Here is a 16913-nt window from a genome sequence, read left to right as displayed (position 1 = left end):
CCTGGTACAATGCCAATTTGCATAAAGAATTGTAAGAGATTCCTTTCAAAAATTATGGGACACAAAGTAATAAATGTTACATGAAGAATCTTTAAACTCTCTCTTAAAAGCTTCACATGCTGAAAAGAATGGTAAGCAGTGTTTTATAGCATGTAATTTGAACCTTTGCATGTTCAAATGTGACTGTTAAGAATAAATACATTAGAAAAGGTCAAATTAATGATTACAGATGGGTTACATTATTATACGCAGTATTATCCAAAGGGGTCCTTTGTGGTACAAGTCTAATACTTTTGCAGGATTTTTTTGGTGCTTATGTAAGGGCTGTTCTCCATGACGTTACAGGGTGCAAGTCTAAAATCAAAGCATGCTAAGAAATGACTGTGGAGTCTCATGAAAACACATTCTCTTTAAGTTTGCATAATGAACAATGCTTTATGTTAAGGAAATAATTTCCACTGGGTAAAGCTCATTAAGAGGTCAATAACTACGGGACAAGACATTGCCTTGGTCCTCTGCAGCACTACAAGAAAAATACTGAGACATTGTTGAAAGACAATTTTAGCAAAATGTCCTAAATCACAAATCAAATGTTATCTGCTACAGAATGATTTAAATCCAAAACTGAGTTTGCACAAGGACATGAAGACAAAGATTAAGTATGAATACAATACATTCAGGTACTCCACACATGTCTTGAGCATAAGGGAAGTGAAGATTACAAAATACATATAACAATACACGCTAGACACCGTGTGTATACAGTTTGTAAGTATCCAGACAGTCACAAAGATTCAACTCTGTACTGTACCACATTTGCAGACTAAAATCAAACAATGATTCTCAGATTAAGTGAAGAATACTAACCACAAAATTACAATCACCAACTGGTGAAGTGAAGAACATTGATTTTCCCAATTCAATGACACCTGCCACGAGGTGGTTTATTAGGCAGTGAGTGAAAAGACAGTTATGGTTGTGTTGACAATGGCACCTGTCAGGGGCTGGGATATTAGACAGCAAGTGAACAGCCAATTCTTGAAGTTGACAAGTGTTGAAAGAAGAAACAAAATAAATAAATAAATATGAGTAATCGTTGGAATCCTGATACCACAGGACACTTCAGAGGTCTTGTGGAGTCCATGACTCAGAAGGTCAGAGCTCCCTTGTTGGCACAAGGGAGACTTACCCAATATTAAGCAGTTGATTTTAAATGTTATGGCTGACTGGTAATAGTTTTTTTTTTGTTTCATATGGGAAGCTCTTCTATTTCAGGTGTATTTACAGCAGTTGTACAAAAAGAGAAGTTACCCATAAGATTAATTTTACCATTTGCTGAAAACATCTAAAACCAAGGTCAAAGCCCCCTCCCAATGCTTGGATAGACATGTAATGCAGCCATCTTCAGTTTCTTCTAATTGAAGGGCATCTTATCTTCTGTTGTGTCTTTAGCAAAAGGGATGCGCAGTTAACATTTTGGTCCGGTGCTTCACTTTGAAAGACAAGGATATTTGGAAAGACAAGAAATAAAATCTGAAGTGTCATTCAATGAGTTCTAAAGAATTTTGGTGCAACATAGACAAAAGCTGCTTCTTTATTCTCCAAACTACTAGTGGCATAACTACAGATGCCCACGCTGCCATGTTTCCCCAAAGAAGCGGTGTGTTCTCAGTCATGAGCAGGTTTTATATTTTAACCTCCATATGTTCCTCCCCCCTGTGTTTAATACATCTGTATCTACAGTTTGGAGTGTGATTTTATTCAACAGCTAAAAACAGATTTCTTCAAAATATTTATTTGTCATCCAAAGCCATAGCCTATCACAATGTTTGACACAGTTAAAGTGAAGCCAAGTGTCTTACTTCTTCATTTTTGGCTGCAACGAACACTGATACAAGATTTCTTTTCTGATTTCATCTTTAAATAATATAAATAAAATAAAAATAATAGTCTTCGTCAAGTATGTATAATCTTACACCAAACTCTCAAATATTCTTATTGGTGTCATGCACCAGGGTCTTGTTCAGGGACATACAACTGCCACTTTTAAAATAAACTTTCATGTGTGAAGAGACCATGTTAAGCACTAAAGAAATTAGTTGTAAAAGGTAAATCCATGTATGTTATTATAGGTTACTTTTATAATTAAAATATTAAAAATAATATTTTGCTTGTATTTGGAATGATGGTCTAATTTATATGATGCAGCCAATTCTGCAGACTGAATAGAGACTACATATTTTTAGCTCCTCTGTGAGTGTTTCTAATGATACAAACACACACAGTTGAGCAATAAACAGCTGGGCAAGAAACAGATGGTCTCCTAAAATAGGAAGTATATGTGAAAACAGCTGTAATGCCTAAATACACTGCTCAAAAGAAATGTGAGAACACTTAACCATGACAGTGTAATATCAAGATAATTCTGCCTCAGGGATATCAATCTGTCCAGTTAGGTAAGCATACGTGATTATGAATCAGTTTCACCTGCCTTGGTGTAAATGGAAGTGACAACAGGTCACAGGAGAGGCAACAGTAAGACAACACCCCCAAAACAGGATTTGTTTTGCAGGTGGTGGCCACAGACAATTTCTCTCTCCTTATCTTTCCTGATTGATTCTTGTTTTAGTTTTGCATTTTGCTAGTGTCCTTTCCACTACTGGTAGTATGGGGTGACACCTTCAGCACAATGAAGTGGCACAAGACATTCAGTATGATTGGTTTGATGGTGGGACTATAATGGTCTGGGTATGTCTTTGGAAGGTCACACAAATGTGAAAAAAACAGCGCACTACTGAAGTCCTCAGAGCTGTTCTCAGACCTTACAAAAGGTGCAGTGGGCTCTGGGTATACCCAATATTGTGTCATATCATGAGTTGCTGTGACTAAATTCCTGCAAATTAGGTCAACCTATGATTTCAGTTTTCATTCTGGTTTTCAACCTCAATAGGTTGATCTGGTTTGCATTGACAGTTTCCACATCATTTTGTTTTCAACAAATTACACAATTAATATCAGTACATATTTTCAGCATTACTCTTTTGATCATTGAGATACAATGTATGATTTACGTATTCCCCTAATTTTTGAGCAGTGTAGTTCAAATAAAACGGACATGAATATAGTCTTATATTGTGCATTTGTTAACTTCCAAAAAGTGGTTTTATACTTCATTTAAAGCCTGAAAATAAATTTTTCAAGACTGAAATTCAGCTGTACAAACATTTACACTGGCTTAACCTGCCAAATACAAGTACATTATTATTATTTTATATTGAATTGGATACACTTCATTTATCCCCAAGGGGGCAATTCATGCTGGGCCCACAGACATTACAAAACAGGAGACAAAGACAATAACAAACATTTATACTTTATGAAGCAATATAAAACACTGGAAGAGTGTTGTGATGAAAGAAGTCCGTATTGAAGAACAAGGAAGCAAAAGAATATTAAATTAAACATTACCACCCTCCACCACCCCAACTTGCATAACTGTGTTAACAGGGGCTAAAAATGTCTGTCACTGTGTGAAATTTATATGACAACCATGAAAAAATGTTAATTAGTTGAAAATTAATCAGCATTTATGCAACCATGATTCCAGTCATGAATACTTAATGGGGAAATGAATCAATAAATAAAATAACTAAAAATCAACTTTATTTATATTTCACAGTGCGCAAGCTCTCTCATGACGAGAATAAGGTTTAATTATTTGTACTGCTTATATACAGAGTTCACATATTTATTATGCACCACAACACACACAGACTTATAAGAAAAATGTTATGCATCCCTGGCAAAAACACATAATTTTGATAGTTTTTAAGTAGATATCATGACTGTACAAGCAGCACTGCACAGTAGAAGAGTGGAGAAGAAAAAAAAAACCTCAGCAATGCTAGTAACTAAATTAATTACAATTTTGACTTTAAAAAGGGAAGTGTGTCCAAAACATTTGAAGGTGTTCGATATTAAATCTCTGAAATGTCATTACATTTCTGAAAACAACAACAACAAAAAAATCGCTATCAGGTCAGGAGCGCCTAAAGATTTGTCAAGTGTTTGCCTACACTGCTGGTAACTGGTAATTAAAAGAAAAACCAGGGAGAAAAGTTTGAAAAATAGACAACATTTCATTGAACACATCAAACTTGAGAGCAGGATTTCCATTAAAACTACATTCCTGAACCTTACATGTGAAATTAAATTCTTGCATTGAGACTATTTTCCATTTTTGCACATTGAGACTTGCTATACAACCTTGGCCTCTTACCTTCCTGTTTCGTGATGAAGGAAAACATACACACACTTCCCAAAGGAAGTGGTACAACCTAGAACTCTATGGATTTACAAAGCCAAGAAATGCGAAGGTAACAAATTGAACTCCATATTTCAAAGTAATGATCAGAATATTTAGAGTTGGACATGTGTCCCTGGTGACATGCTTCTGCATCTTTTTGAGGCTGCATTTTTTTAACCAGCATCCAGAAAACGAAAGCTGCTGAAATGCTTTGATAAGATACCCACTGCATAACAATGTGGGGACTTTGATCACCCGGCTCTTATCTACATGAATGACTCCCACAAAAATTTCAATGGAGTCCCACACATTGTCTAAAATGAAAAGACTATAAAGATGAGTAATATAATGTGGCACTAATAGTATGTGATATTCTGTGCATGTTCTGATCCAGATCCAAGAGAAGTAGAGAGTAAAGAAAGAAAGACAAAAATTAAATTGAGAGAAAGTTAAAGCTGCAAAGGCAAATGAGTGCTCTTTAGCATCCCACACATACCCATACAGCTCATTGATTTCTGATCCTCTTGCAGCTACTTTAAATTAATAATAAGGGTAAAACAACATTATCTGCCCTAGGAAGAGCCAGCTTGCACTGATTTAAAACTGAGGATTTTTATTTCATTGAATAGCTTTTAATATTAATACACATGGGCAAATATTAATCATGGCAAAAATGCACAGCAGCAATCCACCCCTGCCCCAAACAACATTTTACATATTTCACTATGGTAAATCCCATTAAGCAGGATTAATTATGCTTGTATCAAGATACACAGTCAACTATTAATCATGAAGTACTGACTATACACAATTTACTCAGAAATGTACAATACTTATAACAAAAATAATATCTTCATGACAAGCTCTAAATGGTAAAGTACAGAAATCCTGCATAATTATTGCTCTATACAATGGCGTAGATTTGTCCTTGATAGATTTGCCCGCACCTGTTATTTATTTTTCTTTCCCTTTGTTTTGTGAAAAAACGACAATGTAAGAGAACTGACAATTGGCATTTTGTTGTGCTGTTAATTTCCATTCATATCAACAAATGTTTTTGGCCTGCTGTTATTATGATGGACCCATTTGATTAGCCAACTTGACTTTAAGTGACTTACAGAAAAATAAATTTAAAAATAAATAAATAAATAAATAAATAAATAAATTTAAAAAAATTCTAGGTTAATGAGACATTGACAGATAGCTTTTTTTCCCCCAAATTATTGGTGGGGACCATTCAATAGACGCTGGATATTGGTGGGGACACGTCACCTCCGACCATGCTAATTCTACGCCCTTGGCTCCATAAAATTATTACATATGCATAGCCCTCTACAGGCTAGCACAAAACTAAATATTTATGGGTTTGCTGCCATGATGTTTTTCTAAGAGTAAAGGGATAAGCTGACCCAAAAAAATGTGCTCTTTTCTACATGCATGCATTTCATTCACTGGCTCCTTCTCCACTATGAGATTTGCCAGGTACACAATTTCTTCACCCCATTTGGGCTTGTGGGAAATGTAGTAATTTGTGGAAATTGTAAATTAAGGCAGTGTTCATTGCGACTACATTTTCAATCTACTAAGTCAGCCAAAAAGGCTTTATCTGACTGCAATAGCAGTATAAATTGTCCTATAAAAATATGAAATCTAAGGCATGTACAATAAAAGTAGAAAATAGAGATACACATTTCTTGGTACATGGCTGATAGTTAGCATAAGGGTAGTCCTAAACTTGCAATGTTTTATTTGTACAAATATGTACAAATGTATGTATATGAATTTGATTTCTGCAACACACACAAACTTGAAATGTTTGCTTAAAAAATTAACAAAATATACTATTGTGCAAGGAGTGCCCAAAGATTTGCACACAAGTCTTTGCCTTCATGGTAGGAACATAAAAAACTGGAAGGAAAAAGATTTTCGAAAACAGACAAATTTCTCCTTGAACACATCAACCTTGAGAGCTGTTTTTTCATGAAACATGCATTCCTGAACCTTACATGTGAAATGAAATTCTTCTACTTGTACCAGTATTTTCCATTTTCTGCACATTGAAACTTGCTATACAACCTTGGCCTTTTACCTTCATGTTTTGTTATGAAGGAAAACATACACACACTTCCCAGAGCAACTGGTAAACTCTATGGATTTACAAACCAAAAAGATACCAAGAAAACAAACTGAACTCCATATTTCAGTAATGATCAGAATATGTATGGCTGGACATGCATTGGGTCATGGCTCATCACTTTGTGTCAAACATTGTGATTGTCAAATAAATAAACAATTCTCAATGAAAGAAAATTAGGATGGTCACCAAACGCTGTAAACAATATTGTGAAAAGATTCAAGAAATCCAAAGCAATTTCAGTCTGTATGGGGCAAGGCCAAAATTCACTGTTGAATGTGTCACCTTTTAGCCCTCAGACTGCACTACATGACAAAATGTCATTTTAATATCATGCTATTATATTAGGGATTTTGCTGCCATCAAAATTATGTATTTTCTTGGTAAGTCCATGTTTATTTCCACCAGAAGGAGTGAGTGACTGGTCGGCCTAAGTGAGATCTATCTTCTATGGGGCCTCACAATGACTGTAGAAAACATTGACATTAGGGGTGGGTGATATGGCCCTACAATATTTCAGGGTACTTTGGCAATAATATTTTTGGTGATAAGACAAATCACTGAAAAATACTTTTATTAATATCAAAAATACACTACTGCAACAAAATAATGTTATATATAATATAATTCATTATATTAATTTAATATAATGAATAATATATATTCATTATATTAAATTAATAATATATTTCATTTGATTGTATAGCTATGTATAGTTGTTATGTATAGAGCTGTCCCAAATACCATTTTTAGGGCTTTGGGTCTTCAGTCGCATAATTCAGAGAATATTTGAATATTCAGTGTGTGTATGTTGTGGAGGTGTTTGTCGTTCAGAGAATCTGTGTCCGATGCCTGCTTTAAAATCCAGAGTCTGTGCTGCAGCTCCAGCTAACTCACACATACACAGTGTGGCCAATGGTGCTGAGTACCAGTTAACCAGAGCTTTGTGGAGGTGGTAAGGTGTAATTCAAGATATAAAGCTGACAAAATTAACTGTAACTTCACCACAACAAAAAATATTTAAACATTTGCTTATTTTGCAAACAACTGTATCTTACCAAAATTCTGACAATGTATAGAATATTAAAATAGCACATAAATCCAGCCTACAACTAAAGTCTGCTTGGGTTAGAGTTGTTGAACTGTCCTTGTGGTGTTTTTGACTTTCCTTATACTAAGCTAGCCCCCTAGCTGTAGTGGAGCTGTCAGACAACCGACCTACTATTTATCATTACTAAAAACTGCTAATGTTAAATTTTTTTATTGTCACGTCATGTTCTGCTTTTGGTTGTGCTAACAGAAACTCTGTACCATGCTCATGTGCACCTTTACTTCAGACACTGAGTGAGATTATATCTTATTAGAACTATCCTTTCCCCCTTAAAAGGGTACAGCTATTACTGGCTTTTTTTAAACTCTCTATTTCAATTTAAATTGGGTAGCAATGACCTTATGGTGTCAGCAGGACTTTCTTTTCAACCTTAAATGGTGCAATAGTTGTGTTTCTGCCTTAAATGGGGCAACAGATTTCTGTCATTTGACGAATTTTTCATTCCTCCTTAAAATGTGGGCCCATATAGAATTATAAATTTCAATATAAATGGTGCGAATGCTATCTTTCAACTGTTTATCTTTTCATCCCACCTTAAATGAAGCACAGATTACAATATGACCCTGTTAGAATTATCCATTTCATCTTAAATATGGCAGTTTCAGGTGGCACAAAACATTTTTGGCTTCATTTCTATGGAACAGAAGTGGATAGAGACATGTTGTCCATGTTTTTTTTACAGTCACTGGGGCATCATGAAGAGAAGAACCAGGCAATGGTTTGCTTGGCTTATTATAACACAGGAAAGTGTTTAAAACGATGTGCTTTCAATCCAAAGCTTTACCCAAGTCTTCACCTATGAGTCTATGTATGTGAACGGTGCTAGTTGATCAAGTAACCTTAACTTATACTTATAATCACTGGCCATTTTATTAGAGAAGTGTACCTCACAGTTTAGATGCACATAGAGTTTACAGTTACTGAATGTTGCCCATATTTCCTGCTCACCACAGGACCACCACTGACAAGATATTTTTGGGTTATGAACCATTTTCAGGACAGCTGCGACACAAATATTTTAAAGGAAAATTAATGTGTGCCACTCTGGTAACTGGCAAACATGTACTCATTCAAGGAAGCCGATATCAGTGATAATAAAGGTAATTTAAAAATGAAATTAAAAATCAATTAGGGGCATTTCCCATATCTGTCATAAATTATACACAGAAAAAAAAATACGCATTATAAATAAACAGTTTGTGAACTGAAATTCATACTAGATTTAATTATAGCCATGACTGAACACATGTGAACAAATAATTAAAAATGCATTTCCAACAGAAGGCAGGTGTTAAAAAAGAAAAATAAGAAAGTCTTGCCTCATAGTAACTGCGCACAGCATTGCAGAAAGCCTCATCTGCTACAATCTGTGTCTCTCCTCTCAGAAATGCCTGAAATCGCTCCTTCACTGCCTGCAACTGTTGCTTGTTGAGCTGAAAAAAAAAAGACAAAATCAAAACTATATCAATATTAAAAAATTAAGAAAATTTTGTATCAAAATTAAGATATGTGCCAGAGTATTAATAACAGCATACTTTTATAATAAAATGTGTATTAAAGCAATGGCAGAGAAAAACAGAAATGTGTATATTATACTTATTATATTATCATCTAAATGTGTTATGCTAACACAATCACAATTCATTGAACTTATTTTGTACTCAAATTTATTTGAGCTTTAGACTGTGTGTTGATAACAGCAGCTGTGGCTCTGACTTATATAGCAAGAGTTTCCTTTATGGTACAATGAGTTGCTTATATTTATGAAGCATTAAATGATTGTACATTCATGTTCATCATTAGAGATTTCGCTAAATAGTTACTTGGGGATACCCTTTCATGAAAAAACAGGGCCAAAATATTTAATAAAATAATACGAAACTAACAAACCAGCATTCATCATTGCTTATTCCATAGTCAATAAATTTTTTTTTAAAAAAAGCAGACCATTTTAAATACTAAGATTAATGAAACTGGCAGGCAGAAATAATGGGACTTTGAGCATAATATTTTGTTGCACAACTTTTAAAAAAGCACCCACTGAAAATAATCAATTTCATTAACTTTCAATAAGTCTTCATCTGTCAACGGGTTTTATGACCCACTCTTCCTGAGTAAAACGGTCTGAAAGGTGTCATCTGCATATTGCAGGTTTCAGCTCTTACCATAGATCAAAGGCCATTGCAGGGCAGACCAGTGTTTTTTCAGCATTTTAGCTGTGTTTTGGTAGTTGTCCTGTTGATGAGCATATGACCTGTCACTGAGATTTTTCTAAAACTAGGCAGATAAATAATACTATAATACTCCAAATAATATAATACATTTATCATTTTTTTAGGGGGACCAACAAATCTGGCCTGGCCACTGTATAATATTTTGTAGAATAAACAATGATTTGTCCATTTTCACACTTGCTTTGCTTTACTATATGACATACCAAAAGCCATGCAGGTATACGTGAGAAAATTGCTTTAAATTTCATCACTTTTCAGGACAAATTAAGAAAATTTTCAAAAGTTGTAAGGGTAATAACACGTTTGTCCATGTGTGTACATTCAGGAAATTGCTTCAAACAAGCAAACAAACCATAACTATCCAAGTTCATTAGCCATTAACCCTAAAGCAAGATGATAAAACAGGCAACATTCTTCTGTATTTACAGTGAGATGGATTCACAGTGAGCAAGTGTGAAGGTAGTAACAGCTCTGTTGCTGATGATGATAAAAGCTGCTTTGTGTGATAACACAATATCTTCCATAAAATTCTTTCCACAGTGTGAAGCAGATGATATTAACCAGCAAAAAAAAAAATAGACTAAGGCTATAAGAAACTATGACTTTTTAATTAAATTTTGCAAAAATAAATCATTTAACAAAGAACAATCCAGCAATTGTGATCATCAATTATTAAAACTGTAATATGCACTAAAATTCCAACCTTTCCATTTTTTCCCTATGTTTTTTGTGCAATTAATACACACAGGGGGCGGCACGGTGGCGCAGCAGGTCGTGTCGCAGTCACACAGCTCCAGGGACCTGGAGGTTGTGGGTTCGATTTCCGCTTCGGGTGACTGTCTGTGAAGAGTTGGTGTGTCCACGTGGGTTTCCTCCGGGTGCTCCGGTTTCCTCCCACATTCCAAAAACACATGTTGGTAGGTGGATTGGCGACTCAAAAGTGTCCATAGGTGTGAGTGAATGTGTGCGTGTGTCTCTGTTACCCTGTGAAGGACTGGCACCCCCTCCAAGGTGTATTCCCGCCTTGCGCCCAATGATTCCAGGTAGGCTCTGGACCCACCGCGACCCTGAACTGGATAAGTGGTTACAAATAATGAATGAATGAATGAATAATACACACAGTGTATTAAACTACCCCTCTACACCTGTCAGGAATTTATGACTGAGGCAAGATACTGATATTGAATGATTAGTTCTCGAACCTAAACAACACTCTTGCTCATAACTAAGGTATTAAATAGAGCTACAGGAAACACATCACCAATGCTGAGGGGCTTTAAAGCCTTATATCTGACACTTGGCTATGAGTGTGGTCACCTCAGGTTAATGCAAGGCTGTCTTACTGTTGTACAATGACCATAAAGCATGATTTCCTTTCATTGTGTTTACCGTCTAATGTACTCTCCTCTATCAACAGAGGCTTTGTAACAATCCTCTTAAAGAGTTTGTGCAAGTGTCTAGTTTTACTGAAAGACGAAGTAAAAGTCTCTGCTGGAGCAGCACTAATGCAGCCTACAGACAGTGACAGTCATTAAGAGGTGCAATCAAGCGCAGGGATGTGACAACAGCAGCCAGCAACAGCCCAGCATTCACTTCTCTCACGTCTGCCATTCATTGACACGGCCTTGGTGTCTCACACGTCTTGCGCTGCTGAGCTTCTCCACCTCTCCATGAGGATCATTTTGTGCCGCCTTCCACTGAAGTAAAGACAAAAAACCCTATTTAAAAGAAAATTACATAAAGACTCAACAACAAAATAAAATATCAATTTTTTATTTTGTCCATTCTTTAACTACAGGGGTTGGACAATGAAACTGAAACACCTGTCATTTAAGTGTGGGAGGTTTCATGGCTCAATTAGACAAGCCTGGTGGCCAATCTTCATTAATTGCACATTGCACCAGTAAGAGCAGAGTGTGAAGGTTCAGTTAGCAGAGGGTAAGAGCACAGTTTTGCTCAAAATATTGCAATGCACACAGCATTATGGGTGCCATACCAGAGTTCAAAAGAGGACAAATTGTTGGTGCACGTCTGCATCTGTGACCAAGACAGCAAGTCTTTGTGATGTATCAAGAGCCTCGGTATCCAGGGTAATGTCAGCATACCACCAAGAAGGACGAAACACATCCAACAGGACTAACTGTGGACGCAAGAGGAAGCTGCCTGAAAGGGATGTTCGAGTGCTAACCCGGATTGTATCCAAAAAACATAAAACCACAGCTGCCCAAATCACGGCAGAATTAAATGTGCACCTCAACTCTCCTGTTTACACCAGAACTGTCCGTCGGGAGCTCCACAGGGTCAATATACGTGGCCGGGCTGCTATAGCCAAACCTTTGGTCACTCATGCCAATGCCAAACATCGGTTTCAATGGTGCAAGGAGCGCAAATCTTGGGCTGTGGACAATGTGAAACATATATTGTTCTCTGATGAGGCCACTTTTACTGTTTTCCCCACATCCGGGAGAGTTACGGTGTGGAGAAGCCCCAAAGAAGCGTACTACCCAGACTGCTGCATGCCCAGAGCGAAGCATGGGGGTGCATCAGTGATGGTTTGGGCTGCCATATCATGGCATTCCCTTGGCCCAATACTTGTGCTAGATGGACGTGTCACTGCCAAGGACTTCCAAACCATTCTGGAGGACCATGTACATTCAATGGTTTAAACATTGTATCCTGAAGGTGGTGCCGTGTATCAGGACGACAATGCACCAATACACACAGCAAGACTGGTGAAAGATTGGTTTGATGAACATGAAAGTGAAGTTGAACATCTCCCATGGCCTGCACAGTCACCAGATCAATATATTAATGAGCCACTTTGGGGTGTTTTGGAGGAGCGAGTCAGAAAACATTTTCCTCCACCAGCATCACGTAGTGACCTGGCCACTATCCTGCAAGAAGAATGGCTTAAAATCCCTCTGACCACTGTGCAGGACTGGTATATGTCATTCCCAAGACGAATTGACGCTGTATTGGCTGCAAAAGGAGGCCCTACACCATACTAATAAATTATTGTGTTCTAAAACCAGGTGTTTCAGTTTCATTGTCCAACCCCTTTTTTTTTTAGGAGACTTGCTTTTAGATTTTCAAAAAGAAACCCAAAGTTATTTTTTTCTTAATTGCAAAGCTAAGGCTGCATTTACATACCCCTTTATTTAAACATGTTCAATGTAATTTTTTCAGAGGAAATGTTTTTCTTGTATTTTTTTTTATACTGATACATGTTCTTTCAGACTCATCTATAGGTTTAAGTTTCTTTCTCACAGTGGAAGAACGGGCAGAAACATTAGTGGACTGCTACGGATCTGAAGCAAAATTTCACTTATTTCTCAAAAATAAAAGGCCAAACTGTTTCTCCAGTTTTTGGTTTTTGTACAAATTTTTCACCTAATCTTTTGTCATCTTAATTAATATGAAGAACTTCCTCAATCATATATAATGGCACCATCACTGGAAAGTAAGGAAAAAGGATGTACTTTAAGACGTGTCATCCACGTCTTTTTCCCACTGCAGCTAATGCCCCACGTGCCACAAGAAAACAATGACTGCCAAAATCTGCCACTTCAGATGAAGGATACCAGCACTGTCTGGCACCTGGTTGTGTGGTGAAAGGAGGGAGGAAGGGAAAGGGAGATGGAGCACTCCAATGATACCCTTAGACTATTCAGTAGCCTGGAGTGATAAGATCTTTGTCCAAATGGATTCATTTTGTTTATGAATGAATAATGTATTGTTTAATATATCGTCACTGTCCAATTAAAAATGTATAAATCTCCAAAAGCAACTTTACAGGAGAGGAGAAAAACCTTATTTTTCTTCTATGGAAGTCAGTTTAAAAAGATTACATTCCAAGTAATTTTGGATAGTTTCTATTGGTCCATTCATCATGTAATTTTCAAACAATATGAAGGATAGGTGCTGTGTTCAAATGAAGTAGCAAAATAAAAATCCACAAAAATGGAGATACATGTTTTTAATTGGATAGCGATTTTCAATATAAATTATATATTCATATATTATGAATTAATAAAGAACTCATTCTTCCTCTGTAACTGCTACATCCTGAAGCGTCACAGTGGGTCCAGAGTCTATCCAGAACATTTTGAATCAAGCCCTTTGCTGGACAGAGCTCCAATCCATCACAGGGAATCACAAACTGACCCAGTCTTTCACACATTCACACCAGTGGATATTTTCACACAGCCAATCCATGTACCAGCATGTTTTGTTTAGACTGTAGGAGGGCACCAGAGCACCCACTCAGACACAGTGAGAACACATCAAACTCAGCAGTGAACAAAAGGTCCCCAGGATCAAGGAACTGTGTGGAAGTGAAGTGTATATTGCACCACCCTGCTTCCATGGACATTTTGTGATTCATTTAAATGCAATAACATCAGTGACATTTCATATGTATATGCCATGTTGCATTTTTTAACTTTTTTGTATGTATTCTGAAAATTGTCTAAACATTTAGACAGTTTGCATAAGCTACAATCTCCTCACTCATTGGTAGGTAGCCAATTTGAATTGGCCAAATTTGAGAGCGAGAGAGAGAGAGGGAAATAGGAACCAATAAGAATATAATTGGAACAGATAAAATTCTGGAAAGGTTTAATGGAATATTCAAGTTTTATCAATTTTATAATTATTGTAAAAAATTACAAGACACAAATCCAAGCGGCTCAAGATACGCTTACCGAAGCCGTCTGGCAGTTGCAGAATTTCATGAATACGTTGTCAAAGATGTAACTATGCGTAATATGAATTTGAAACAACAAGTTTTATGCTTTAAAAAAATAGAAGACAGATAAACGAGAATAGTGTCTTTTTTAAACTTTTAAATATGGAAGCAACACAGTGAAAACCAAAAGTTAAAAATCATTGAAGTAACGGATCAGACCCGTCAAGAGCCTGTGAAAAACTCTACTTGTGCTACACATACACTACAAACAAATCCTCTTTCTGGACAAACAGCCTCTGAAAGAATAAATTAAACAATTTATTTATGAAAAGTTTAAAAAAATATTTAATTCATGGTAGTAAATTTCAAGCATTTTGGGGTTTATTTTTTTTATTCCATTATTATTATTATTATGATAAAATCATGGTACATGTATATGAATATTATAACATGACACATTTCTGTTCCACAGTTATCTAGAAAATTGCAGTAAGGGATATTCACATAAGACAAGAATCCACCCAAAAGAAACACCCCTCTTTAATTAGTCTCAGAGTAAGAAAAAAAAAAGAAAGGAAGAAGTCCACCTATAAAAACCCACTCTAAGCCCCTCAGGTGTGATTCAAACTCACTGAGCAAACTCCACAATCTGCACCAGTGTGATTAAACCTCACCCCCATGAGTTCTCTGAACTGCCCCAGTGTGATTAATACTGACTCAGTGAGCTGCCCCAGTGCGATTAGGACACTCAGTGAACTGCCCCAGTGCACTTAATACTGACTCAGTGAGCTCACTCGTCGTGCTGCCTCAGAGCAATTAAAACTCAATCTGTGAGCACCACAAAACACCCCAATGTGAATACAACTTCCCCTTTAATATGTGTCATTTTCTCAAGAACCTGCCAACAGTGCCGGAGAAAGGTTTTATACAGATTTATGATATTCTGCTCATAGAAACTGACAAATGCTGCTCATATTGCCTGTCAGGCACGCGTTAAAGCTATTTTCCTCTCTAATCCTTTCTTTCCATTGATGCTGTTTTGCTTTGCTACTCCTTGAGCATAACAGCCCTCCACATCGTCATGGCAACATCACCTACTGTGTAGCAAAAGTCCGTTTCCGAGGACCAGCCAGGCAACAGTGCAATAAGTGCATTGTTGCTGTTCTTTATCACAGGGTGTATAATATTGGATCTTCTGCTGTCTTGAAATTAATGCAGATTAGAAGCATCAAAGGACTGGCAACAGTATCTGCATGAGTTGCAATATAAAAATGAACTAGCTAATTATAAGTTTCTCTTCACATCTTTAAATATATGGCTACACTGGCTCACACTATCGTAAATATGGGCTTTCTGGACAAGCAGTAGTCATGTCTCTTTGTATATTCAAGTAATGCACTGATTACCTGGGTTACTAATTACTTTCATGCAGAAAAAAGGGGTTTGCAAAAGCTCAAAAAATATGGATACAGGGTGAGTCACAGTAATTGGTCAGCAGGAGCAAGTGTGGCGTCTGTGTACAGCACTTCTGTTCAAGCTCTCTACACTATGAATCTGACACATAAGAAGAGTGTGTGATGTGGAGAAACTGACTATTACTGATCTTAGGGTAACCTCATCTTAACCTAATTCATACAGAAAATCAGCTCAATGTGTAGATTACAAAACTATTACAATACAACCCTGTAGCTTTGGAATGGTATGTTCACAGAAAAAAAAAAAAAAAAACTAACATGCTAATGTAATGAGATGTATTCCAGTATTTCTGGACCATACAAACTGGCAAATTCACCCTTAAATTAAGAAACCACTGTTTAAAGGCTTCAGGCACTTTCAAACAGTATGCATAAAAACCAAGGTAAAATCATTCATTAATGAATTCAGGACCCTGGAGCTGTGTTACAGCAACACTATGTGTTGGACCACCATGCCCACCCCAAGACTGAAATCAGACTATATATTCTGGCTGTTGGTTACACTGAGATTTAATATCTGGTCATTTTAAATGGCAGAACAGAGCAACATCAATGCAATATCTCAAAATTTAGCACAGACAGCCACTATGACGCTTTTGGCAGTGGCAGGCTTTATCTGGGTTGTGTATAACTGATAAGGCATTGTTTATAATGGAGCGGGGTGTAATGATTCCCATCTTTTCATGCTTAGTTTGTTTGTACATTTCCTTTGTAATTGTAATTCTTTTAATTATTTGAACAACATTTAAAGTTATAAATACATATTATTGTTAAACAAATGTAATTATTATAAATTAAGTAAATAAATAAAATAGTTGTTTTTGCCATTTGTGAATCACCTTTAAAAACTATTCAAAATATCAGTATCGGCAAAACCAGCCTGGGTTTTACTTTGTGTCGGATTGGAAGGGAAAGGGGTGGTACAGCACTACTAATTGCTCCATATCACACAATAGATAACTTTTA

The 16913-nt window shown here is 36.4% G+C and overlaps 1 protein-coding gene across 6 annotated transcripts in view; it reads right to left on the bottom strand.

The window, feature by feature from the left end:
• Positions 1-16913, bottom strand: part of cadps2 (Ca++-dependent secretion activator 2) — a 144456-nt gene that overhangs the window by 105457 nt on the left and 22086 nt on the right. For all 6 annotated transcript variants that reach the window (XM_066667298.1, XM_066667295.1, XM_066667296.1 and 3 more), the window contains exon 2: positions 8871-8984. In XM_066667298.1, coding sequence (XP_066523395.1) covers positions 8871-8984 — 114 coding nt within the window. The remainder of the gene's footprint in view (positions 1-8870; positions 8985-16913) is intronic.

This window comes from Hoplias malabaricus, chromosome 4, assembly GCF_029633855.1.
Source record: "Hoplias malabaricus isolate fHopMal1 chromosome 4, fHopMal1.hap1, whole genome shotgun sequence".
Lineage (NCBI taxonomy): Eukaryota > Metazoa > Chordata > Actinopteri > Characiformes > Erythrinidae > Hoplias > Hoplias malabaricus.
This window is presented reverse-complemented; position numbering and strand designations above follow the sequence as displayed.